At 36.9% G+C, this 23,128-nt stretch overlaps 5 protein-coding genes across 5 annotated transcripts; 2 read left to right on the forward strand and 3 right to left on the reverse strand.

Moving 5' to 3' along the window:
• Positions 1-250: 250 nt before the first annotated feature.
• Positions 251-2,698, reverse strand: LOC120178535 (probable pectinesterase/pectinesterase inhibitor 21). The gene is made up of 2 exons (XM_039184351.1): positions 1,087-2,698; positions 251-988 (listed from the first exon to the last, which is right to left on the reverse strand). Exons 1-2 carry the CDS (start codon positions 2,681-2,683, stop codon positions 276-278), a joined length of 2,310 nt encoding a protein of 769 aa, XP_039040282.1. The 5' UTR covers positions 2,684-2,698; the 3' UTR covers positions 251-275.
• A 638-nt stretch (positions 2,699-3,336) lies between these two features.
• Positions 3,337-4,576, forward strand: LOC120178539 (multiple organellar RNA editing factor 3, mitochondrial-like). Its single transcript, XM_039184354.1, has 4 exons — positions 3,337-3,729; positions 3,839-3,936; positions 4,190-4,255; positions 4,376-4,576. The coding sequence occupies exons 1-4, from the start codon at positions 3,371-3,373 to the stop codon at positions 4,483-4,485; spliced, it is 633 nt and encodes a 210-aa protein (XP_039040285.1). The 5' UTR covers positions 3,337-3,370; the 3' UTR covers positions 4,486-4,576.
• A 1,428-nt stretch (positions 4,577-6,004) lies between these two features.
• Positions 6,005-7,927, forward strand: LOC120178521. The gene is made up of 6 exons (XM_039184340.1): positions 6,005-6,286; positions 6,554-6,702; positions 7,019-7,241; positions 7,319-7,404; positions 7,478-7,569; positions 7,649-7,927. Exons 1-6 carry the CDS (start codon positions 6,005-6,007, stop codon positions 7,897-7,899), a joined length of 1,083 nt encoding a protein of 360 aa, XP_039040271.1. The 3' UTR covers positions 7,900-7,927.
• A 2,989-nt stretch (positions 7,928-10,916) lies between these two features.
• On the reverse strand, positions 10,917-12,810 carry LOC120178537 (protein DEHYDRATION-INDUCED 19 homolog 4-like). Its single transcript, XM_039184353.1, has 5 exons — positions 12,647-12,810; positions 12,410-12,558; positions 12,020-12,097; positions 11,437-11,696; positions 10,917-11,205 (listed from the first exon to the last, which is right to left on the reverse strand). The coding sequence occupies exons 1-5, from the start codon at positions 12,732-12,734 to the stop codon at positions 11,097-11,099; spliced, it is 684 nt and encodes a 227-aa protein (XP_039040284.1). The 5' UTR covers positions 12,735-12,810; the 3' UTR covers positions 10,917-11,096.
• Positions 12,811-15,151: 2,341 nt separating this feature from the next.
• On the reverse strand, positions 15,152-20,667 carry LOC120178536 (dihydrolipoyl dehydrogenase 2, chloroplastic-like). Its single transcript, XM_039184352.1, has 15 exons — positions 20,175-20,667; positions 19,583-19,729; positions 19,202-19,336; positions 18,991-19,108; positions 18,316-18,440; positions 17,654-17,779; positions 17,492-17,576; positions 16,848-16,906; positions 16,682-16,756; positions 16,524-16,602; positions 16,338-16,438; positions 16,094-16,207; positions 15,702-15,815; positions 15,545-15,616; positions 15,152-15,442 (listed from the first exon to the last, which is right to left on the reverse strand). Exons 1-15 carry the CDS (start codon positions 20,484-20,486, stop codon positions 15,389-15,391), a joined length of 1,716 nt encoding a protein of 571 aa, XP_039040283.1. The 5' UTR covers positions 20,487-20,667; the 3' UTR covers positions 15,152-15,388.
• Positions 20,668-23,128: the final 2,461 nt, after the last annotated feature.

The following is a 23,128-nucleotide window of genomic DNA, read 5'->3' on the forward strand; positions in this document are numbered from 1 at the left end:
GCAATAATTTGGTCCATATGGCTGTACCGAAATAAAATTTTATTTATAGATAAATTCTTGATGCGAATCAGCTTTTCCTCCTTAGGCATGATGATTATCATACTTTGTTAAGGTCAGTTGGTAATTTTAAGTTATACTAACAGATAAATAAATATTTAGCAATGATACAAAAATAAAAATAGCGATGACTTTAGGGTTTTTTTCTAGCTTAATTATTGAATATTAATAACATATCAACACAGCAATAATAACAATGGCCTTAGGGTTTTCTTTCTTTAATTTCTAGTATACATCCCTTGGATCAAGTCGGGATTGCAAGGAATCCCAGTTAATGGAATCCAGGTTTCGGATTCAAGGAAGATACGAGGGGTGTATTTCTTGGCGGCTTTCAAATCAAGGTGCTTGATTCCACCCCATTTGACCCTACCCTCAGTTTTAGCACCGGTTCCCCTGTTGTCAATCTCGGCATAAAATGAGGTATCGAGTCCCACGGTACCGTTCATCGGTGTGTACCCTTCGGGGGTGATGATGTCGTCGATTTGAGACTGCATTATGATGGTTATGGCATATGGCTTCAAGGGTCGGGCGAGGTACGCCTTGTTCTTGTCCTTAACCGGGAGATAGTCCTTGTCACCGGATATTGTACAGTTTTGAAGCACGATGGCGCTAAGAGTTTTCTTGTCATTTCTCGTATGTCCTGTGATGATGCAACTCTGGTTGGGAGCCGGCTTTCTCACGATAATCTGGCAGTTCTGGAACAAACTCCTCCCGTCGCCGAAGATAATGTCCACCGTGCCGCTGATGGTGCAGTCACGGTAATATTGCCTCTCCTTGTGGGCGAAAAGAGTATTTTGGTAGCCGTTGAAGTGGCAGTTGTAGTACGCGGCCATGTCACCGGATGATCTCAAGGCGACAGCTTGTTGACCTGCTACACCGGCGGTGTTATCGAATCCGATGTTCTTGGCTATGAAATGCTTCCCATTAACAGCTACCAAATACAAGAACACATAAAATCAAATTACGGACGTACATGACATAATGATTGTATTATAACAATTTTATGTAACATTCATATATATTACTTACCGACGGTAGGAGTGTGGAATGTGGTAAGCTTATGAACTTCACTGCTCAAGTCACCGGTGATTACGGTCTTGGTTGGACCATCTCCGATAAGCATAACATTGGCCATGCCCATGGTAATATTGACCTTCTCCTTGTAAATGCCCGCCTTGATGTAAATAACAAATCGTGTGGGATTATTCTTTGGAACTTCAGCCAAGGCCTTGTTAATGCTATCGTATTTGCCACTACCATATTTAGCAACAACGACATTGGGCTTAATGTCTGCCTCCTGGAGGAGCCTTCGGTCGCCGGAGTTCATCCACGTTGGGAAATCGTCGTCGCTCGAGGAGAGCTTTCGATTGTTGAATTTAGCCAAACCAACTGGGATTTCATCTTCGGGTTTTTTGAAGATGTCAACGAACCACCAGAGCTTTCGGTCGCGGGGTTCCATCCCACCCCACTGTGGGAAATCGTCGTCGCTCGAGAATAGCTTTCGTTTGCTAAATGGAATTTTTTCGTCGTCAGTTCTTTTAAAGAGCTCCTCAATCCACGAGAGCTTTCGATGGCGGGATTCCATTCCACCCCGTTGTGCTAAATCATCATCGTCGCTCGAGAAGAGCTTTCGTTTAGCAAATGGGATTTCTTCATCATCGGGTCTTTTGAAGATGTCTGTGAACCACGACCACGAGAGCTTTCGATGGCGGGATTCCATTCCACCCCATTGTGCGAAATCATCATCGTCGCTCGAGAAGAGCTTTCGTTTAGCAAATGGGATTTCTTCATCATTGGGTCTTTTGAAGATGTCAGTGAACCACGACCACGAGAGCTTTCGATGGCGGGATTCCATTCCACCCCATTGTGCGAAATCATCATCGTCGCTCGAGAAGAGCTTTCGTTTAGCAAATGGGATTTCTTCATCATTGGGTCTTTTGAAGATGTCAGTGAACCACGACCACGAGAGCTTTCGATCGCGGGGTTCGAGTCCAGTGGTGTCGAGATTGTTGATTCCTGGGATTTTGAGATCCTTGAGGATGGACGATATCCCAGACACTATGTGGAGGGAGTTGCTGGTTAGCTCCTGTGATTTATTCATGAGACTCCTCATCTTGTCCGCTGCCGTGCCGTTCTTCTCTTCGTACGAGTCTATGCATGTTTGTTGACTTGTGACAGCGCCGCTCAACCACACCTTGAGGTTCATGAGGTAATCATCGATCTTGGTCATGTCGTATTCACCGAGCGTCTTGAACGAATTCTCGAGGTCGTCGATGGCGTAACCCATCACCTCCTGGCAAACCTTAAAGGCATCCTTTGTCCCTTCATCCGTCTGCAACTCATGGATAGTCGCCGATTTCGACAACACCGCCTTTATCTCCGTCACCGCCGCCTGAAAACTGGCTCTTATCAGCTCCTTGGTGTCGGTGGAGTTCGACTGGGAAAGGCTCTGCTCGCATGTCTTTTTATAATCCACGGGTTGGCAAAGTGCGTGTAGCTCCTTCTTAGAACTCGTCACTGCTGGAAAAGTTTCAGCCCTGCCATCGCCGTTACCATTGCTCTTGCTCGAGGTGTGATTCATTCCCACCACCACGGCGACCACCACCGCCACAGAGATACCAAACATATACTGATAATTGCAACGTTATTTGCCATGTTTAAACAGTTTCTTTTCGTTTTTAATGCATGAAAACGGCAAGAATAAAACTTCTTTCTTTCTCTCTTCTTTTCCCTCGAATCTGAAGAAAGAAAGAAAGAAGGTTTATATCAACTGCTGCGTGCTGATAATCCTTGTTGTTTAAAGCCCCTTTGAGCTCTTCGCTTGAATAATCTGCATTTCCAATGCCCTATTTATACCATCCCCAAATCACCATTTTTAGTTGATCACTCTTTTTCTATGGATGAGAGTTCACTGCGGATTCGAGGGTTTGTTCAACTTGAAGATCTGAAATCCCACGTTTAGTTTGAAAGCCTTTCATTTGTATAATTTTAGATTATTTATTCTTAAATATATAATTATTTTTTAAATTTATATATAATTCTTAAATAATACTTATTTAAACAAAATAATAGTGTTATGAATTCTTTATATACTGCTGTATATATCACAGTGAACTATTTTGTATTCATCAAAATTATAAATATATATATATATATACATAAGGTCGAAATACCAATTTGAGCATAGTAAGAGTGACCAAATCCATAATTTCACCTATTGTTAAAACCTCTAAATATTTTGAAGAAGGGCGTTACCCTGGTAAGTAATAGTATCGAAGAAGCAAAGCGTATCAGAGAATCATCGTCGTCAACAATGGCTTCCTTCAATGCCCGACGATCTCTATCAATTCTCTTAAGCCGCGCCCTCTCTTCTCCTTCTTCATCTCTCTCATCTCGTACTCGTCTCACCTTTTCTCTCCTGAGAAACTCCCCAGTTTCTGTCCCCGAAGCAGTCAAAATCCTGACCCGGACCAGGACATCCGGAGCCGGGTACTCTCCTTTGAACGACCCATCCCCGAACTGGAGCAACCGGCCGCCGAAGGAAACGATCCTTCTCGACGGCTGTGATTATGAGCATTGGCTTATTGTTTTGGAATTCACGGAAGACCCAAAGCCTTCTGAAGAAGAAATGATCGATGCTTATGCCAAAACCCTTGCTTCTGTTGTCGGCAGGTTAAAAAAACCCTTCAAAATTCATTAATTCTGGGTTTTTTTCTTCTAAATTTGAGAATTGGGTTTTCGTATTTATTTATTTATTTATTTATTTATTTTTATGTTGCAGTGAAGAGGAAGCGAAGAAGAGGATATACTCTGTTTGTACGACGAGGTATACTGGGTTTGGTGCTTTGATATCTGAGGAGTTGTCTTATAAAGTTAAAGGTAATTTCATTTATTAGGGTTTTAGGGTTTAAATGATTTCCCCCCTTTTGTTTTGGAGTGCATATGGAAGAATTATGTTTTCTGAAGTAATGAGTTTTTGTTTAAAGTAAGAAGTAACATTGATTTTCATTGTTGTATGATATTTTCTTTAGCTGCTTTAGGGTTTTAAAGCTCCATATTAAATTGTTACAATAATCAATCTTGTTCATACAATTGGGATTTTGTTTCACATTGTTTCCCTGCTTGTCTATAGGGTTACCTCGTGTGCTCTGGGTTTTACCGGATTCGTACCTCGATGTTCCGAACAAAGACTACGGTGGTGGGTAGTTCTCAGAATTCGAGAGTTTAAAGATCAACAGTTTTGCTGCTTATTGCTATCGAATTCCCTTTATGGTCTACTAATTTTGATCCTTTTACCTTTTTGTGGATTGATTTTCAGGGGATTTGCTTGTTGATGGGAAAGTCATCCATAGGCCACAATATACAAGTTTGGTTCAGCCATCTAACACCAGAGTTCGAGGACGCGGTGAAAGGCCAATTAGAAGATAAACCTTCTCTGCAACTTTAGCAAGGAGCAACCGATCACCGCCTCCACCACCACCATCTTCCATTTCAAATGTTCTTGGCGGAGATGAAGGTTTTTCAGGTACGTCTCATTCAATGGCGATGAATCTGATTTTGCTCTCTGTCGCGACATACATATTTATCTAACATGTTTATGAAAGTTGGGAAATTTGAATGCTTGCAGTTGCATTATCCATAGTTGGTCAGTTCCTAGTTTCATCGATTTACTGCAGTAAAACCGGTCCTAGGGACTGTTTATAAACAACGAGTTCGTTTTTGTGCGTTTGAATCGTGCATCAATGCTCAGTCGCATTGTTATATGGATTAGTTTTTCTCTCTCTAAAATTAAGGCTTAGATTATAAATTGCTCATCGAACTTCAAATCATTCCGATTGAGTTATCAAATTATCAATATCTTATCGATCAAATCATTTGAAACTATTATCGACGTCAAACTACAATATATATAATATTTATTTGGAAGGACAAGAGACTGGAGGCTACTTCAAAGTGAGAATTTTGAAATGTTATTCGATGCTTAAATCAAATAAAAATGATGAATGTTATAAAAATATTCTTTATTAAATAGGTGAAGTTAATTAATATTTAAGTAATATTTTACATTATATCGAATTTATATGAAGATTTTATAATAAAAAAATATTATAATCGCATCTAAATACACTAGAAAATTAATCTTATGACCTGTTGGGGTCTATTGACGATTGTTCTATTCATTGAAAATACGATTTTTTTTATGATCGTGAATTTGAAAATTAAGGGGTTTTCGGGGATAAAGACTAAAGTGTCACTTTAAGAACGGCTAATGACAATGATTTTAATGGGAAAAAAGTTTAGTGACTATAATGTGAGTTTTAAAAGTTCGGTGACCAAAGTGGAAATGCTCTAAAAATGTAATGACTATTTGGAGTCAATTTTTCTGGAATTATGCGACGACCTTAAGCTTGTGAATACATCTTTCTTTTGTCTATCCATCGTAATATGTATGTATGTCAATATGTATGTCGAGCAATAGATAATTTCTTTATATATATATATAGAGGTTAAATATAATGTAATATTTGTTCAAAGGATCTCAATTATTTGACAATAAATGGTCAAAGTCTTCCAATCATTATAGTTTAGGTTTTAATTTGATATCCGGTGTTAAAAACTTAGCGGCATCAATGACTTAGGAATTATTTTTCTTTTTCGGATATACCATGTGCCTTGTAATGTAAATTCTATGTTAACGGTGTTGTTGAGTTTTAACAACGCATATCAAATTGAAACGTAAACTAAATGTTAAATATGATTTTTTTTTTTTAAAAAGATACTAAAACGGAATAAAATTGATAGTTCAAGTAGTAAACATATAATTTACCTAACTAATTAATAAATCGAAAAGAAAACCAATAAGAAAAGCGTCAGCATTACCATTTCCCGCTCGAACCTCTCCTCCAAGAAAACGGGACTTTCTTACAACGGTTTCGCTCCATTACAAATGTCCAGTCCCCCGGATGTCGTTCCGTTTTCGACACGTCGTGGCAGGTGGAGTCGGTTCAATAATCTGCCACCAAAGTTGATCCGACAACTGAAGCGACAGCGGCTGGAACAAAGGCCGTTGGTTCCCAACCGTTTAATGGCGGATAACAGAACGGATCAACAGGAACACACAGCGTCATCTACATCATCTCCGGTGGATAAAAGTGACAATAATCCGACGAATTGGGATCTGTTCTTGGAGTTCACAACCCCGGTCGTTCGAGCTCAACATATACCTATGGTAAACAAAAAACAACTTTAATCAACCAAGATTTCATTTCACCTTTCTTTTCTCTCTTTTCATTTATGAATATGTGGCAAGTTAGGTTAATTAGAATTAGAATTAGAATCCGAAAAGAATGCAAGAGTTTGAGGTTTTTCTTTCGTTTTTTCTCAATGGTGGTGAAGCTTTTTCTTGACGAAACTTTGGTGATCTTATAGACGATCACAAGACGGCGGCAAGAGCGAAAGATCAAACCGGAGAGTCGTCTGTATTTTTTTTCTTTAGGATTTATGGAAGGCTTTTGAGGAATGGAGTGCATATGGAGCTGGGATTCCTCTTCTGTTGAATGGGACTTGCCCTGTAACTCAATACTATGTCCCTTTCTTGTCTGCCATTCAGCTCTATATAGACCCTTCAAGGCCTCCTAGCCAAAGGTAAAGCCATTCCTCACCGTAGTTTATCTGAATTCCCTGCTGTGATTGTGAGTCGAAACGGAGAAGTCCCGATAGCCCTCGGATTTCTCCGATCCTTATGCAATGCCAGTGCATGTGTCTTAACTATGTGGATATAATCATGTTGCTCAAGTATCACTCGATGGTTGATAATTACCTGGATTGTACTTTTCCCAATGTGGTTTTACTATGTGCTTTAAAAGATCTTTTCTCCTGTCCATAATCGTCACCCTGCATTCGATCGACATGTAAATCGTGCTTGTTTTCATTATTCATTTTCCAGTGTATCATTGAACAGGAAGCCTGGTGAGGAGAGCAATACAGAGTCATCTAGGGAGACAACGAGTCGCAATGGTAGCAACAATGCTGTCCAGGGGGCTCAAAGTCATATCGAGACCCGAGATAGACCTTCTCAGGGTTCATCGATCAGTGAAACCAATATGCAAAACCCTCCTGGTCAGCTTGTTTTCGAGTACTTCGAGCATGCTCTACCATTTACTCGTGAGCCTTTGGCTTGCAAGGTAGGTCCCGTGCCCTTTGTACATTAGCATGCCATTTGCAGCTCCTAGTGCTTTCTCTGATAACCTTGCACCCACAGATTTCGGATCTGGCATCCCGATTTCCAGCTTTGACGAGATACAGGAGCTGCGATCTATTACCTTCGAGCTGGATCTCCGAGGCATGGTATATTTCTTGTTTATCGCCGTTTCTATTTTAAACCCGAAAACATTTGACGGGAAATTCTTTCTTTATGAAGGTACCCTATATATAGGATACCAACGGGTCCAACTATGAAAACCATGGATACCTGCTTTTTGACATATCACTGCCTTTCTACACAATCACCAGGTAAGCATCTTTCTTTTCTACTGATAATATGCAGTCGAGTGTCTTCGTTTGAGATTTCAGTGTTCTTTTTCCCGAGCAGGTACCGAAACGGATTGCCTGCCTTTCCGAGGCTTTAATATCAGGGAGTTCAGTGATGCTGAAATGTCCTCAAAGCTACCTTTACCTACACTCGGAGTTGCTTTCTATAAGTTCCAAGTTTCCCTTTGGGATACGGCCAACATTAACACATCTCCGAAAGTCGATTCCCTTTGGAAAGAGGCCGATAACTGGCTTAGGTGTTTGCAAGTTTATCATCCAGATTTCATCTTCTTTTTGGACCACCGTAGATGAAAGAAGCTAACACTTTAACTTGGAAGAAAACCCCAGTCAGTAATCTCAGCCAGAGTTCAAACATAAACACAAAATTGCATGCGGAATATGTATTTTCTTCCACCTTGATGTAAGATGCTTTGTTTTTGCATGGGATTATGGTGGATACAGAACACAAGACAATATATTTCGTTTCATCGTGTATGTCCGGTTACCGATTATCAACATCATGGTCTTGAAAACCCCGAACTCAACTGTTACAACTCTTCTAGTTTCCAAGCGTATCTTCAACCTACCCAACATGATTTGCCCACAAAAAGTATGTGTCTAACATGAATACATTCAAAATTTTGAAGTACTTTCATTATTGACAATTACTTTTTTTATAAGAATTTCAAGCCTCGTTAAAAACCCTCTTCTTGATTAATGGAGCTAGTAGGGTAGCTCCTTAATCAGTGGAAGGAGGAAAAGAATGCCTTAGGATTTTATTGAACATAAGAAATTACATAAGATACAACCCGATAAACACCCTTAACAAAAACATATAAACAGGGAACAACCCTAAACCACCCATGAACTACAACAATAGTTTAGTCAATTTGTCCTATTAACCCATCTAACAACACCTAATACAATAAAAAACAACATTTACAACCAAAAACTAAAAAAACGACTCTGAAAACAGATGTCGAGCAATTAAGAACCAATTGAAGGAACAAGTTCTAGTGAATTATCAAAATCTTCGGGGACCCAAGAGTTAGGTTTGAAGGAAGGATCAACTTCGTGCACCATGATTTTGAACAAATTATCGCCGACCTTCAACTCCATCAACTCATCAATTCTCCCTTGAGCCTTTGTGAGTATTTGAATTTTAGCTCGACAAAAGACGATGGAAACTCACAACTGTTGTCAATTGCTACTAATTTGCCCTACTTAGATGAAATGTTTTTGAAAGTATTCCAATTCCAAACGTGAAAAGGTATACCTTCGCAAACCAACCAGACGCGACGGCACTCCACCACTAGACTCTCTGACCAAGTTTCCACTCTGGAAAACCATTCTGCAAGAGTCTCTAGTTTCTCATCCTTCACCAATCTTAGCGAATTGGAGTCTTCAAAAACCATTAAAACCGCATTTCCAACAGCTCTCATTAGCGTGAAGCCAGCTAGTCCTTTGGCTTATATTTGGTTAGCAAGATTACCAATTTTGATAAAGCTCTTGCACCACCCCACTAGACAGTTACTCAACACGTGAAGTTTATCTTCATCCACAACACCCTCAACTTCACAAAGTTTATTCCTCGGAATATCTTTCATCCCAGCCTTACGTTGAACAACTGTCGAGGACTTTCGCCAATAAGACTGTCGGGGTTTATGTTTAGCCAAAGAGACTCTAATTTTGCTGACGTAAATAAGATTACCATTCATCTTAGAAATCGCTTTCCTTGCTTCTTCAATTATAGCATAGCAAATAAACCCGAAGCGAACCCCATTCGAGTTCCTTTTATTAGGAATGAAGGCATCAATAACATGATCGTGTGTGCCAAATATAGATCCAAGTCTCTTCCAATTGATCTTCTCTGGAAGGTTTTCGATGAAAATCGTGTAACAACCATTTCTGAACTCATTACCGATTTTTGGATGGCCTTCCTTCCACCCATTATGAAACCCTTTTCTTCTCCTTCTCGTCACTTCAAAAAATTTTCATTGGAATACCCTTTCGAAGTGATCTCCTTGGATCCATCATGAACAACATCAACTACAGAAAGAGTGGTGTTGAATGTACTAATGTTGCTTTAACGGAGCACTTCTTCAAAAAAACGGTTGATATTGGACTTTCACCTGACCTCGTTGAATATGTTCCCATAATTTGCTGGGTTTGGGGCGCGGGAGAGTGTCTGTAAGTAGTACCGTCAGGCTCAACTGTCCAACCAGCCTCACGGCCAAGGCGGCCAGAACATCATTCATAACAGTATGCGAGGGAAGAGGGAAGTTATCATATTGTCTCAATCCGGCCAGCATACGTCTGGTGAAAACTCGCCTATGCAATTTCCGAGTCTTTGTCCTCTCCTTTTCTTTCTCCAATTCACGTTTGTCCTTGCCGGAGAAAGATGAAGTGGTTGCACCGGCGTAACCAGAGGTCTTGAAAAACCTACCTCGTACAACTGCATTCTCCTTCAATTCTAATTCCTTTTCCCTTCTATTCAAATCTGCTGCTATTGCTTTAAGTTCTTTCACTCTCGCTTCTATATCCTTGGCATAATCCAGAAGAAAATCCACATTTGCACCACGGCTATATGGTTTAAGAGAGAGTTATGAATTCCTTGACGATGGAGGAGGAACAGCAGAGGGCCTCACAGAGGAAGCATCCACCGCGTATGTTGAATCAAACCCTCTAAGTCGACTGGGTTGAGAGTACGGGGGTTAGGCTTCCATGGTTGGTGAGTTCTAAGCTTTCACTGCAAAAGCAACGATTCTAGACAATAGATACTCGAGTTTTGGTCGCGAACAAACGCTGGGTTCAATGGTGAGGCAGAGTCGAAACCGGACGACGGGGAGTGGCTTAAATCTGTTGTGGTCGGCGTGTAGATCTGCGGCGAAATACAGTTTTTTCGCAAAACTAAAGCCAGATCTGAACTCACTGTGAGAAGACGACCATTCCAGGAAAAAACAACGTCACTCGAAAGTCGGCTAACGGCGGCGGCAGACGGCAAACAGCAAACGGCGAGCAACGAATGGAGGAGAGAGAAAACTTTTTTTAAAAACACCTGGGCTCTAGAGAAATTTGAAATCGCTTGGGTTAGAGAGAAGTTGGAGCTTCTCTCGCTAACACGTGAATTATTGACAATTACTCAAAGGATCAAATCCTTGTATTTATATTCGGGCATATGTCGGATATGTGCCAGACACAAGCCTCAAGCATAACAATCCGTTTTTTTTTTTCCAACAGAAGACAAACCTACCTCTATTGCAAATAATGGCATAAGATTATCAAAAGCAACTGTGATCTTCAACAGTACATAAAAAGCAAAGCATAGATATAGGATAAAGTTCTTCCATCTTTTCATTATGCACACTAGCTCGAAGTACATTAGGAATATAAAGTTCCGGAGCTAACCGGTTACCGTTTCTGAGGTAGGGTGAAGGTCCTCTTTATGCTTTACTCTCTCAGACCTAACATTATATTGGCATAACCACTACAAATTCACCCCAATTAGCTTATAAGTTATCATCAAGAATGGTGGACATCAACAGCCCTTGGATGAACTCACACCTTCGAGCCTTCTCCTCGTGATCCTTGTCCGACAATTGGGCATGTTGAGGCTTTCTGTATCCAATAAGGTTAAAATTTTCATCAATTGCATGTGTCGGACATGAATGTTTCAAGGAAAATGATGAGCCTAAGCAATGACATTCCCGAGCCATAATGACTTTAGTCAAAGTTGTTCACTATATCAAGGAACATAGAGGACTAAAAAAAGGCCTGTCATTTTTTGGAGACCAGACAAAGAAACAAAAGGACTAATATTGCAATAATATATGATATCAGCACTTGTACCTTTCCAAAGATTCTTTATTTCTGCTTTCCTTTACTGCACTTGCTTCAGCGATAGAAAGAGGTTGCAAGCTTAAAGGTTCTTCACCTGTTGGAGGGCTAAACATAAATGAAGACAATAAAGGATCGGCTTCAATGTTGGAGGAAGAAACAAATGAAGATCCCCCAAGAAGAGCCTGCAAATTTCCTTCTCTCATTTCTTTTCTCAACATAGAGAATGTCAAATTGGATCCACCCTTGCGTAATCTCCGCCTGCGCTGCACGTAACCCCCAGTCAAGGAATAACCGAAACTGTTTGTCACGGCATGCTTACTCACAAATAAACAACAGACTGATTCTAAAATAAAAACAGAAAACCAATGCTCATAAATAACCCTAATGAAATCCATTATGTTTCACACACATTGCCTTGCCATGGTGAACATAGTCTAGTATGTTTCACACGTGTCGCCTCGCCATGGAGTGCTGATAAATACTTGGACCAGATCTATATGGAAATAGTATTATTTAACCAGTGTTGACATCAGAAGCAAATGATAGATAACAACCAAAACCAGACAGAAAATCAGCAAGTAAAAAAGGATATCTTAAGAAAATTCCCATGTTGCATGGTAATGTGGCTGACGATATCGATTCCGACTCTCTTCGCACAAACTGGACACACCTGAAAAGGTAACAAGGAACCAAACACCTATTAAGCAAAATTCAGATGCAATTCCCCAGCAAACCAACAACACAAATCAATGTGTAAAAACGTAAATGCCCGAGGAATCATAGAAGTTAAACAGTCAAATTATAAGCTAAACAGCTTAAAATGTAACATCTATCACTTCAGCAGCAGTAAAATTCATCATCAAATCCCTAAAATTTCCTTCTTTTTTGCCATTATTAACTATTCGATACACATTTCTTCTATTTATATACTTCAAAAAACCTATAAGAACACAAATTTCGTCAAAAGAAGGGAAAAGGGTACCCCGTTTTTGGCTTCAACAGGATGTTCTTCATCGATGTGGCAACAGAGTCCAACAGTGTCGAAATCCTCAGCGCAAAACGGACATAAAAATTGCGCCTTGAAATCCTCGTCTCCATCAATTTCTTCATACCCTCCTCCCAGAAACAGATCTAAAGGAAAAGAAAATCAAAATTCATCACCAAATTCAAACCAATTCCATTTCTAGTTTTCTCGACAAACAAGCAGACAATTACTAACCGGATCGAGATTGGCGACGCCTTGTCGAAGATGAAGACGAAGAAGAAGAAGAATTGGAGAATCGAAAGCTCCATGAATTTGACTCCATTTTCCCGAGAAAACAAAGCAACTTCTTTTTCGATCAAAGTATTTATGAAACTTTTTTTAAAATAAAAATCGACCTAAAAAAATGGAAGAAACAATCAGGAAAAGAAATAGCAGAGAGAGACTCTCCACCGAATTTCTACTATCTTTGTTTATTTTTGTTTATTTTCCAAATTGCCCCCTTAAGTTTTGTGGAATTTATGGAAATGACCCTACTTCCATAACCAATTAACCACTTGAAGAAAAAATTATAGTTGGGTGCGGCTGTGATTTCTTTAACGGGCGAGGAGCTAAATGCGTCACGGGGGAATTTGATTGGGTTTTCGTTGAACGTTGTGTGTTGTGGACTACCCACGTGTCCAGCGGGTGTCCAGCGGGAGCTGTCAACTTTTGTTTTGGTTGGGACGATGGATGGATTGAGGGCACTCTAGGGATGTATATGAAATTCATATACAATAAATTTAGTTTGATTTGATTTGACAGAGTTATATAAATTTAGGTTTTAGATGAAAAAATTATTGATTTAATTTAATTTGAAATAATAATATAACTATTATTTATATAATTATAGATAATTATAATATATTATTTTTATATTTTTAATTAATTTTTTTTTGTACAAAAAAATTATATTTTTATATACGTATTGGATTGGATGTAAAATTTTATCCTACAAATTAAGTCAAGTTTCGAGTCTGGTTAGACCTCCTAAACTTGAGTTGAGTCAAGTGGTAGATTTAGTGGTGTAATACTCAGGTCAGACTCGAATTAATCGAAAATTCAATCTGATTTGACTCATGTTCATATCTGTCTAAGTTTTTGATTGCATCCCAAAAAATTTCAACATCTCATATAGTTTTAATATTTTTAATATTTTTTATTAATTATTTAATTTTATATTTTAAAATTTTAATATAATTTTTAAATTTATATCTTGTAACATAAAATTATACGTTCACGTTTGATTAATAATATATTTATATATTTTGAGAAATTATTAAAATCTTTGAAAAGATCTGCCTAAATAAACTTGCATGTGATGGTAAGAAGAAAACGTTGTGGTGAGTCTAGGAAAATGCAAAAGCGCATGGCAAATGCCATAATGAAGAATGAATGCAAAAGGTTTCTAGTCTCACACCCAAAGTGACTTTTCAGGAAGATGTTAACTCGGATATCAAAGGATCAGTGGGATCCATGCCGAGTTACGAAATATTTAATGACTTGAATCAACATAAACCCCAAAATTGGGAGCTACAGAGCGCAGGCATGATGTTTGATGCCTCGCAGCATTCAAACAATCTTCAAGGCAACCTCGACCACTCGCAAACGGTTTTAGTACAACAAGGATTTTCGTCCGGTCAAGTGAACGGACAGAACGGGAGTCCAACCGTAGTAAGCAAGGCAATGTCAATGTTCTCAGCTGGAGATACTAAGGGGCACATGAATGGACAAAATGGTAATCAAAATCTCAACTCCCTTCTTGTAGATGGTACCGTAAGGGTCAAGTCCGAGTCATTTTCCGATGCCACCCCTACCAATGTATATTCCGATCATTTCGGGCAAGAGGATCTCATGAGTGCTCTTCTGAAACAGGTTGGTTTCTTTTACTCTTTTTTTTCTCTTGTAAATGCCTGTTAAAGAACAATATTCGCTAAACATTATTGTGACGTTTGGTTTTGTGCTCTTTATTCTGGCAGCATGACGCCATTGCACCAGCTTAACACCATACTGCATCTTCCTTCTGTGAATATCATGTTCTGGATCCGGAAAACGGATAATTCGGGATTGATCGGTTACAGTGGGTGGAAACTACATAGCTTGTAAGATACTTCCGCACGATATGCAAAGGCAATTGTGCGGAATTTTTTTTTTGTTCGGTAACAAAATCTGGTAGGAAAAAAGATCTATTTGAAGGCCTGCTTTCGAAAGAATTGTTTGTAGTCATAAGCAGATCATAGGAGACCTATTTTTCTTACTCTAATAACAGATGAAGTTTGATCTTCTATTTCGGTTTCTTTTATTTTTCTTTGGTTTTTCTCCAAGCAATTGGCTGATATATATATATCACGACCATTACATGTAAAGCTTTAACAATTGGAGATGGAGTTTTCCGCCATTCGAGATCGGCTTTTCTGCTGCCCATATAGTAGATGATCAACAAAGGTATCTTAAGCCGAGATTCTGAAAGATCAAATCATTAAGCATCTTCCAAATATACCAGCAGATGACCGGAATAAATCTCTTAAAGCTTAGGAACCAAGCTCAGGGAATGCAGAAAACTGTATTGTTCCACCATTTTTCTGAAACATACAAATCCCTCACTCCTCAGGAAATAGACGAGGCCCGAGGCTATAATGGAATGAAATAGTATTAAAAAAGGATGCAAAACTCCATTAAAATGAAGAAAAAAAATTATTTTAAGAAGATTCAAGGAATACAAACTTTCAAAATGGGAATAAATTATGAGCACAACTATATCTGCATTGCTTTCGAAAATGAAGACACTAAATTGTGAAAGGCTTCGGGCACGGCCATCATCAATTTATATGAAAATTCCTCCAAGATGTTTCTTGATACTCCCTAATACAAGTAAAGTTCTTCAAAAATGTATACCTCTTTTGCCTTTTACTTTTTTAATCATAAAGTGTCGATAAGGGTTTAGACCGCGACCGGTTCACTTACTGGAGCATGATTCAATGCAGTGACTTTAACCTGGTTTAAAAGGGGGATAAGAGAGTTTCCCATGAGTATCAAAATATGATCTTACAACGGCAAATGGGACTATATATATATATTTATATATCAGAAACTCACTTTGGCAGATTTAAATAGTTCATCAAGAACTTCGGAAAGTGTTGGATGTGCGTGAACGGCAAATTTTATGTCCTGCGTGACCGAATATAGTTAATGATCGGAGTTTGGGGAAGAAAAGTGGACCACAAGTGATTTGGCTTTTGCACAGAAGACGTACCTGGATATGTGTCCCTAAAGCCATGGCATTTGATGCCTCGTGGATAAGGTCTGCTGCATGCAAGCCGAATATATGAACTCCGAGAATCTCACCATTGTCGGGTCTGTATATCAACTGCATGGAGAGAACATTGGTAAAACTTAAGCGATTGTCACGTATATGATTGAAATTTAAACCCCTTATAACTTTAGTTTATGACGTTCAGCACTATATGAGAGATTGTATGTGTTTCAGTTGGTTGTCGTTTTGTGTTGAGCAGTTTGTAAAAATTAGGAGACCAACTTTTGTACAACGGACAGAGAACCTCATGAACTAAAAGAAAACAAGTCATTTTCTTTCTCAAAACATCCTTATTATGTATATTGATTTAGACAAGTGTGATGGGAAACAACCTTAGCAAGTCCCTCCCCTTCATTTTCTGCAAGAGCCTTTGTGTTAGCCTTGAAACTTGTTTTGGCAACACTCACTTCAAATCCTTCGTTCTCGGCTTTTTCCCTTGCTTGAGACTGCGGATTTAAAGCACTGTCAAAATTAAAAGGCTACCTAAAAGTATTTTATCTAGCAATTTAAACTTGATAATAAATTCTTATAAAAAATTGATAATAAATCAAAAAGCAAGGGTTTTGTAATGTTCACCTCTGTCAACCCAACCATACTTATTTCGGGGTGAGTGAAGCAGGCTGCAGGGATGCTAAGGTGATTAAGCACATGATCTCTTCCAGTTACTTGTTCAACCACTGCATTAAGATAGTTTTAAGAGAGATCGATCTAATGAAAATATCAATTATGAATTGGCTAATAATGAATTTAGTTGGCAATTACCCGAAATTCCTTGTGCACTTGCCGCATGAGCAAGCATCATTTTACCGTTTGCATCACCAATGCAGTACAAGTGAGGAATCTAAAATCCATACATAAGAGTACTGTTAACTGAAAGCCATATGAGAAAATATATAACCAGAATGAAGTTTACAACTAACCAGATTGCCATTTGCGTCAATTACTTGCATCCTTTCGTCAACAGGAATGAAACCCCTTTGAGTTACTACATTAATCTGGAAAAAAAATAAAAGGAACAAAAAAAGTTGTAATCTATTTCCTTTTAGTTAAGAGTTCTATATTACAGTTTTCATCAGGATGACGTACATTCTCCAAGCCGAGACCGTTGGTGAATGGAGCCCTTCCTGTTGCAATTAAAGCTGCATCTACTAGGAGCAAAAGATGAAAAGGGAAAGTTACTTAACAAAAACCATGGACCGGGACCAAACAGCACGGTCACTCAATAACGGTAAAGTCTACTGTAGAATATTGGCGTGTGAAGTAGCAGTAGATTATTTGATTTAGTAGTTTAGATTAACTAGAACTCTATCCTATTTGGTTTAGTAGTTTAGATTAACTCTAACTCTATCCTATTTGATTTAGTAGTTTAGATTAACTTCATCCTTTTATTTTCTAAAGAGGATAGAACCTTATCTAGGAGTAATTTTAATTATATTCTAACACTTCTACTCAGCCTATTTAAATGAGGTTTGTATATCCCTTGTAATCAATCAAGAAATCCAGAGTATCACTTTGATCTCTGTTCCTAAATTCTTATTTTCTACATCTACATAGAGACGATAGAATTTAGGTTTGACATCAGGAAAAGCGTCATAAGCCAGCAATATTGACATTGTCTACGTATGCTGCCATAACTACTAACAAAAAATGGCAGATTCTCAGATTTTCCATCAAAAAGAACTTAACAATTAACACACCATAAAAAGGGGGGGAAAAGGAACATAACGCACATACCTCTAAGGTGTCTTTGGGCTCCTTAGTCTTGGCATCAATGAGCTCAATAGTGACTGGTTTCCCATCCTTTGCTGGAGTGATCTATAACACCAAGGAAACTCAATAAAAATTTATTATACAGCCATGCAAAGTGAAAAAAAATCTAAACAATAGATCACCTTCGTTGCAAAAACTCCTGTATGGTAGACAATTTTCCTAGGGTTGATCAGCACCCTTTGGGCCAGCTTACCAATCTCAGGATCAAATCCAGGCATAAGCTGATCTAGAGCTTCAATAAATGTGACCTGCATACACCTATTATATGAACTTTGTTTCCTCGGACTAAAAATATTAAGGATGTATTGCTTATGCTGTAACTTAGGAATTAGGATAAAACATAAAAGGCCAGTAACTACTATAATCAGCAGGTAGCTAATTCAATGACTGGTTTCTGTCCTTGTGGTAATGTATTCATGCATGAATGGAATGAATTAAAGATAATATTATATCTATATGGCATGCTTTCTATAGTCTAAGCTAGTTTACAATTATTTTGTCCACGATAGCAATCTCACAATGGGCAGAGATCCTTCCAGCTTTGCAGCTTAAATGATGGCATAGATGAATCCTATAGTTGAGAAGCACAAATTCTACGTAACCTTGAGGCTTGGTCTGAAGTACATATAGATTTCAGGTGAAAACAGATGGAAGAACCTTATAACATGAAGCAAAAGGTAAATTTACAGTTCTTTTATCCTCAAAGCAAGATTTCTACATTCATTTCATTAAGAAAAAAGGCACAGATATTTGAAAAACAAAGATCAAAAGAACAAGCTCTCACCTCACTACCAAGTGCAGTGTATACATCACTGAATTCAAGACCAATATACCCACTTCCTACAATCGCAATCCAGTCAGGAACAGACTCCAACTTCAGGGCATGATCACTAGTAATAACAGTCTTCCCTGCAGGTTATTACTTAATGATTAGAAAAACTCTAGAACAATAAAAACACAGAAGATTACAGCCAATGTAACTCGCATCCTTCTATAAATGGTAAAACTCCAAAAGTTATTCTCTAGCTGGTTGAAAAGTTCTTGTTGTTTGTTTAATAAGATCTAACCATGCGATAAATTCCCATAAATCTACATAAGACTGATGAGATTTTGTGGTTTTTCAAACTACGTCATGTGCATTAAGCAGATGAAAACTTCCATTGATTCGACCACACTCGAACAGCTAGGAAGTTGTTATCCTAATTTTATATCCACATTTCACCTGATTAAACCGATGCACATGTCCTTGTTACATAACATATGACCATTCATAAATCTGATGCAAATTGCCCCAGCAAGGGAGAACAGGGTAAAACAAAGATGAAGGCAAAGAGTATCATGGGTGGTAAAATGCTATCAAGTGCCTGTGCAGTCTTAAACACACAGATTACTTTTGATTAAACATTTAATGAAAAAGTAAGACCACAAAGACGGATTAGAGAAAAAGAAAATCGCATACCATCGACTTCAATGCCCTTGGGGACGAAAGGGACGGAGCCTGTGGCAATGATTATATCTTTTGCAGTTACTATGTTATCAGGAAAACCAATCTTCCCATATTTCACTTTTTGTGGACCCTGTGTACAGACACAAAATGTAAGGATACTTGAGAATATAGAAGAAAAAAATGGCACAGTACTCTTTGTTTCAGGATATATATTAGGCTTTACCACAACAGTACCAACACCAGTCAATATGTCGACTCCTAGTGACTTCATTGAGTTAGTCAAATTGCTTCGAATTTTCGAATCAAGGTTATTTGCATGGTCAGCAACTCCCTGTCTGTCATATCCAGCAGCAGAAACCTACAATATGTAAACACAAAGAACACCAGAAAAGGAAATGATTAGGGGTTATTAGCTTAATAGATTTTATGACATGGCAGCTTGTTGGTCAGAAGAAGAAATACATAGTGGTCATATACTTGTCCCTTGAACACATGATAAGCATAGAAACTAAGTTTAAATGTAAATGCTGATTTATTTCAAACTAAAGTTGTGAGCCTTCGCTTAAGTTCTCACATAACCAACCATAACAAGTAATCATGTTACCTGCAAACCCAAAGCCTTCATGTGATGATCGCTCTGAAGTTCACGCATCTTACCACTCACAGCCAAGAGAGCTTTTGAAGGAACGCAACTTCTGTTCACACACGTTCCTCCCACCACATCTCCTTCGATGATAGCAATTTTCAAACCCTACAAACAACAAAGTAGAAAAAATTAGAAAAAATAAAAAATCCATTTAACACAATTGAGCACAAACAATGTATTAGTACACAATATTTAGTATTTACACTCAAACGAAATCTATCTTTTTTTTTAAGGCAAATACTGATTGATGGTGAAGTCGCTAAAACAACATATTCGCGAATCACGACCAAATGCACCGTCGATCTTCACTTAAAGCAGGTAAGCCAATGATTAGTAATTGAAAACTACATAGGCTTCCTTGACAGAAGATATAATAAGCAAGTCGAGCTCAAATGAGTTTGGTTATTAATAATCAATATTCATCAAGGAAGTCAAATGCATTTCTTGAGAACTTCTAGAAAACAGCGAAAAAGGATTGAGAGAAAGGAGCTTAGTAAGTTTAAGCTAAAAGAACAGAGCTAAATAGTACATAGCATCAAAATCGAAGTACCTTCTCAACGGCATGCAACGCAGCTCCATGGCCACCGACGCCGGCGCCAATGATAATCAAATCATAATCGAATGATTTCGGCGGAGTTCCGTTGTTTTCAGCTGAAGCGGAGATTTTCTTTGAATGCCCGCGGCACGAGAAGGGAACTCGGCTGGAACACGAGTGAATCAAGCCGGAGAACCCGAAGGCTTCCTTTCTGATTCCGCAGAAACGGAGATTGAACGGCTTGGAGATAGCTAAAGCAAGAGAACGAGAATCGAAGGCGAAATTTGATCTAGGAACTGTAGTGGCTTGAGAGCAAATGGAATGCATTTCGATTATTTCAGCTGTTTGGCAACGACGAAAACGAGAGAAAAAGCTTTACTTGAGCGCGGCATAGAGACATAGATCTGAGGAAAATATAGAGACAATGAGAAATGGGTTTTGCTTTGATAAGTCCGTTGGGAGAGGAGTAAGGAGGCGGAGTTATCAAAATCAGGCTGGTAAACCACCATTATTTTGGGTAAAGTATACTAGATATCACTAAACTATGTCCAAATAATCTTTTAGCCAAAAACCTTTCAAATGTTATAAAATAGTCATTTTTTCTAAACAGTCACAAAATAGTCCTTGTATCATTAAAATATAAATAAAATTTGATAAATTTAAGGATTATTATGTTATATTTTGGTTAATATCAAGTCTATTCTATAATAATTTATAAATTTTAATGATATTTTTGTAATCATTTGAAAAATTATAAATGATAATCATAACATTTGAAAGATCGATGATCAACAATATTATTTTTACATATTTTAGTGACCTCTATAACAATTTTAAGGGACTAATACATATTTAATAATTAATTATAATAATAACATCTAAAATGAATTATTTATAAAAATGATATCTTTTTGACAAAAACGTATCGTATAATATGTCTTTATTAACGTGACAATAAATTCAGGAAAACTTTTTAATGTTTACATTGATCATGAAAGTGAAAAACATGAGTCAAAAGTGTATATTTAAATTTATAAATCAAATAATATCTTTTACCATGGGGATTATCAAACGTGTTAAAAATTTAAATACTTAGATTGACTCAATAGAAATATAAATTGAATTGTTGTATATTTAAATTTAATTTATTAAATATATCTAGAAAATTTGATTTATTGGACTATTTTTAAAATTTTGTCCGGATAATTTTATCCAAAAAAATCACCCTTAAAATTAATTAATTATTAAAATGTTATTCATTCACTAATATTTATCAAAATGTCATTCATTCGAATAGAGCACGTTTTACAAAACATACCTTAGGTATACACAACAAATATGTGTATGCAGAATGTGCCTTATGCTGATTTAGCAACACACGTGGAAGGCGAATTCTGCAAAATGCTCCTTTGCCACTTTTATATCACTTTCGATTTTAGGTTAGTGGTTTGGAGTTTTATATTTTTAATTATTAATTTTTTTGAATTTATATATATATAAATCTTAAGATATTTCATTCTTTGTATTTTAGTCCTTAATTATTTTTTTAAATATATAAGATATTCGTTTTCCCTAAATCAGTAACCATGGGCGTATCTAAGCGTAGGCCTATCTAGGTCATGAGCCACCCATGCCCAAAAAGAAAAAATTACTAGTTTGGTCACTCGTTTGTTATTTAGCTTCTGTTTTGGTCACCCAACTATTATTTATTTTAATTCACAGTTAATGTTACATTTTGTTTTTATTTTGATCACTCATCATTCAAAACTTAGCGTGATATTGATGTGTTATCATAAGATATGTCATGTCAGGATTGAAAAATAATTAAAAAATTGGCATGTTAACTTCATTGTTAATTTTTAATAACATGTGATTAAAACATAACCAAAACCTAAGGTTATGTATGATTTTGAAAAATAATAGTTGAGTGACCAAAAAATAATTTAAGTAATAGGTGGGTGACCAAAACATAATTTAAGTAATAGGTGGGTGACCAAATAGTTAGTTTATCCTAAATAAAAAATATGCATTACATTGGTCCAATATATATATATACATATAATTGTTATTACATTTTTAAATTAAAAATATATATGAATTGTTTTAGATGAAAATTTTATTAAATTTATCAGTACAGTAACCTATATATAAATTTGGAGTGATGATTAGAGTGGCAGTAAGTTTAGATATTTTAATTTAAAAAATAAAAGGTAAAATTAATAAAAATTTATGACAATATATCAAATACGATAATAAGTTTAGATATTTTAATATATAACAATAATATATATTATTGACATTTATTTAGGAACTAAAATATAAATAAGCTAAGGACTAAAATACAAATAAATTAAGACTTCAATTTTAACTCACACCCATTTAAGGACAATTTTATGAGTTTAAAAGATTAATAATATCATGTAAAAAAATTATTTTAAATATTTCATTTTGAAGAAAAAAAAGTTTAGAGTTGTTTTTCTATAATATAATGAGTGGGAGTGAAGTAAGTAATTATTCTTCGTTTGTATATCTTACCATATGTAAACCTCAAACCCCAAATATCATAAAATTCACAAATACTATAAACCCTAAACCCTATACTATTAACGTAGCCTTAAACCATACCATAAACCATTAACCTAAATTTGGAGGTGATATAAAAATAGTAAAGGCACGTTATGTAAAATGTGCTTATCATATGGATTGTTAGATTAATATAAGATGTGTCATATAGAACGTGTTTTTGTTGAGTTGACGTGTGTAAAAATGTTTTTTTATTTTTGATGGTGATATTTTTTTTGGTAAAATTACCTTAAGAAGGTAATGTTACAAGAGATATTTTGTAGGATGTCTACGATACGACAATCTTAATATATAATTAAGAAAAAATGTTATCGAAAATATTAATATTTTTTTAATATTTTCGATAAAGTACAATCTAAAATATTATTTTTTTCTATCAAAAATAT

The sequence above is a fragment of the Hibiscus syriacus genome, unplaced genomic scaffold (assembly GCF_006381635.1).
Source record: "Hibiscus syriacus cultivar Baekdansim isolate YM2019G1 unplaced genomic scaffold, ASM638163v2 tig00112352_pilon, whole genome shotgun sequence".
Classification (NCBI taxonomy): Eukaryota; Viridiplantae; Streptophyta; class Magnoliopsida; order Malvales; family Malvaceae; genus Hibiscus; species Hibiscus syriacus.

Coding starts and splice junctions, on each gene's coding strand:
- LOC120178535 (XM_039184351.1), bottom strand. CDS start 2,683: ATGTTTGGTATCTCTGTGGCGGTGGTGGTCGCCGTGGTGGTGGGAATG. Junction 989..1,086: donor ATTCCACACTCCTACCGTCG/GTAAGTAATATA, acceptor TGTATTTGGTAG/CTGTTAATGGGAAGCATTTC.
- LOC120178539 (XM_039184354.1), top strand. CDS start 3,371: ATGGCTTCCTTCAATGCCCGACGATCTCTATCAATTCTCTTAAGCCGC. Junction 3,937..4,189: donor GTTGTCTTATAAAGTTAAAG/GTAATTTCATTT, acceptor GCTTGTCTATAG/GGTTACCTCGTGTGCTCTGG. Junction 4,256..4,375: donor TCCGAACAAAGACTACGGTG/GTGGGTAGTTCT, acceptor ATTGATTTTCAG/GGGATTTGCTTGTTGATGGG.
- LOC120178521 (XM_039184340.1), top strand. CDS start 6,005: ATGTCCAGTCCCCCGGATGTCGTTCCGTTTTCGACACGTCGTGGCAGG. Junction 6,287..6,553: donor GAGCTCAACATATACCTATG/GTAAACAAAAAA, acceptor TTTTTTCTTTAG/GATTTATGGAAGGCTTTTGA. Junction 7,242..7,318: donor GTGAGCCTTTGGCTTGCAAG/GTAGGTCCCGTG, acceptor TTGCACCCACAG/ATTTCGGATCTGGCATCCCG.
- LOC120178537 (XM_039184353.1), bottom strand. CDS start 12,734: ATGGAGTCAAATTCATGGAGCTTTCGATTCTCCAATTCTTCTTCTTCT. Junction 12,559..12,646: donor GCGTCGCCAATCTCGATCCG/GTTAGTAATTGT, acceptor CTTTTCCTTTAG/ATCTGTTTCTGGGAGGAGGG. Junction 12,098..12,409: donor CTGTTGAAGCCAAAAACGGG/GTACCCTTTTCC, acceptor TTACCTTTTCAG/GTGTGTCCAGTTTGTGCGAA.
- LOC120178536 (XM_039184352.1), bottom strand. CDS start 20,486: ATGCATTCCATTTGCTCTCAAGCCACTACAGTTCCTAGATCAAATTTC. Junction 18,441..18,990: donor CAAGGGCATTGAAGTCGATG/GTATGCGATTTT, acceptor AATAACCTGCAG/GGAAGACTGTTATTACTAGT. Junction 16,757..16,847: donor ACGGTCTCGGCTTGGAGAAT/GTACGTCATCCT, acceptor TTTTTTTTCCAG/ATTAATGTAGTAACTCAAAG.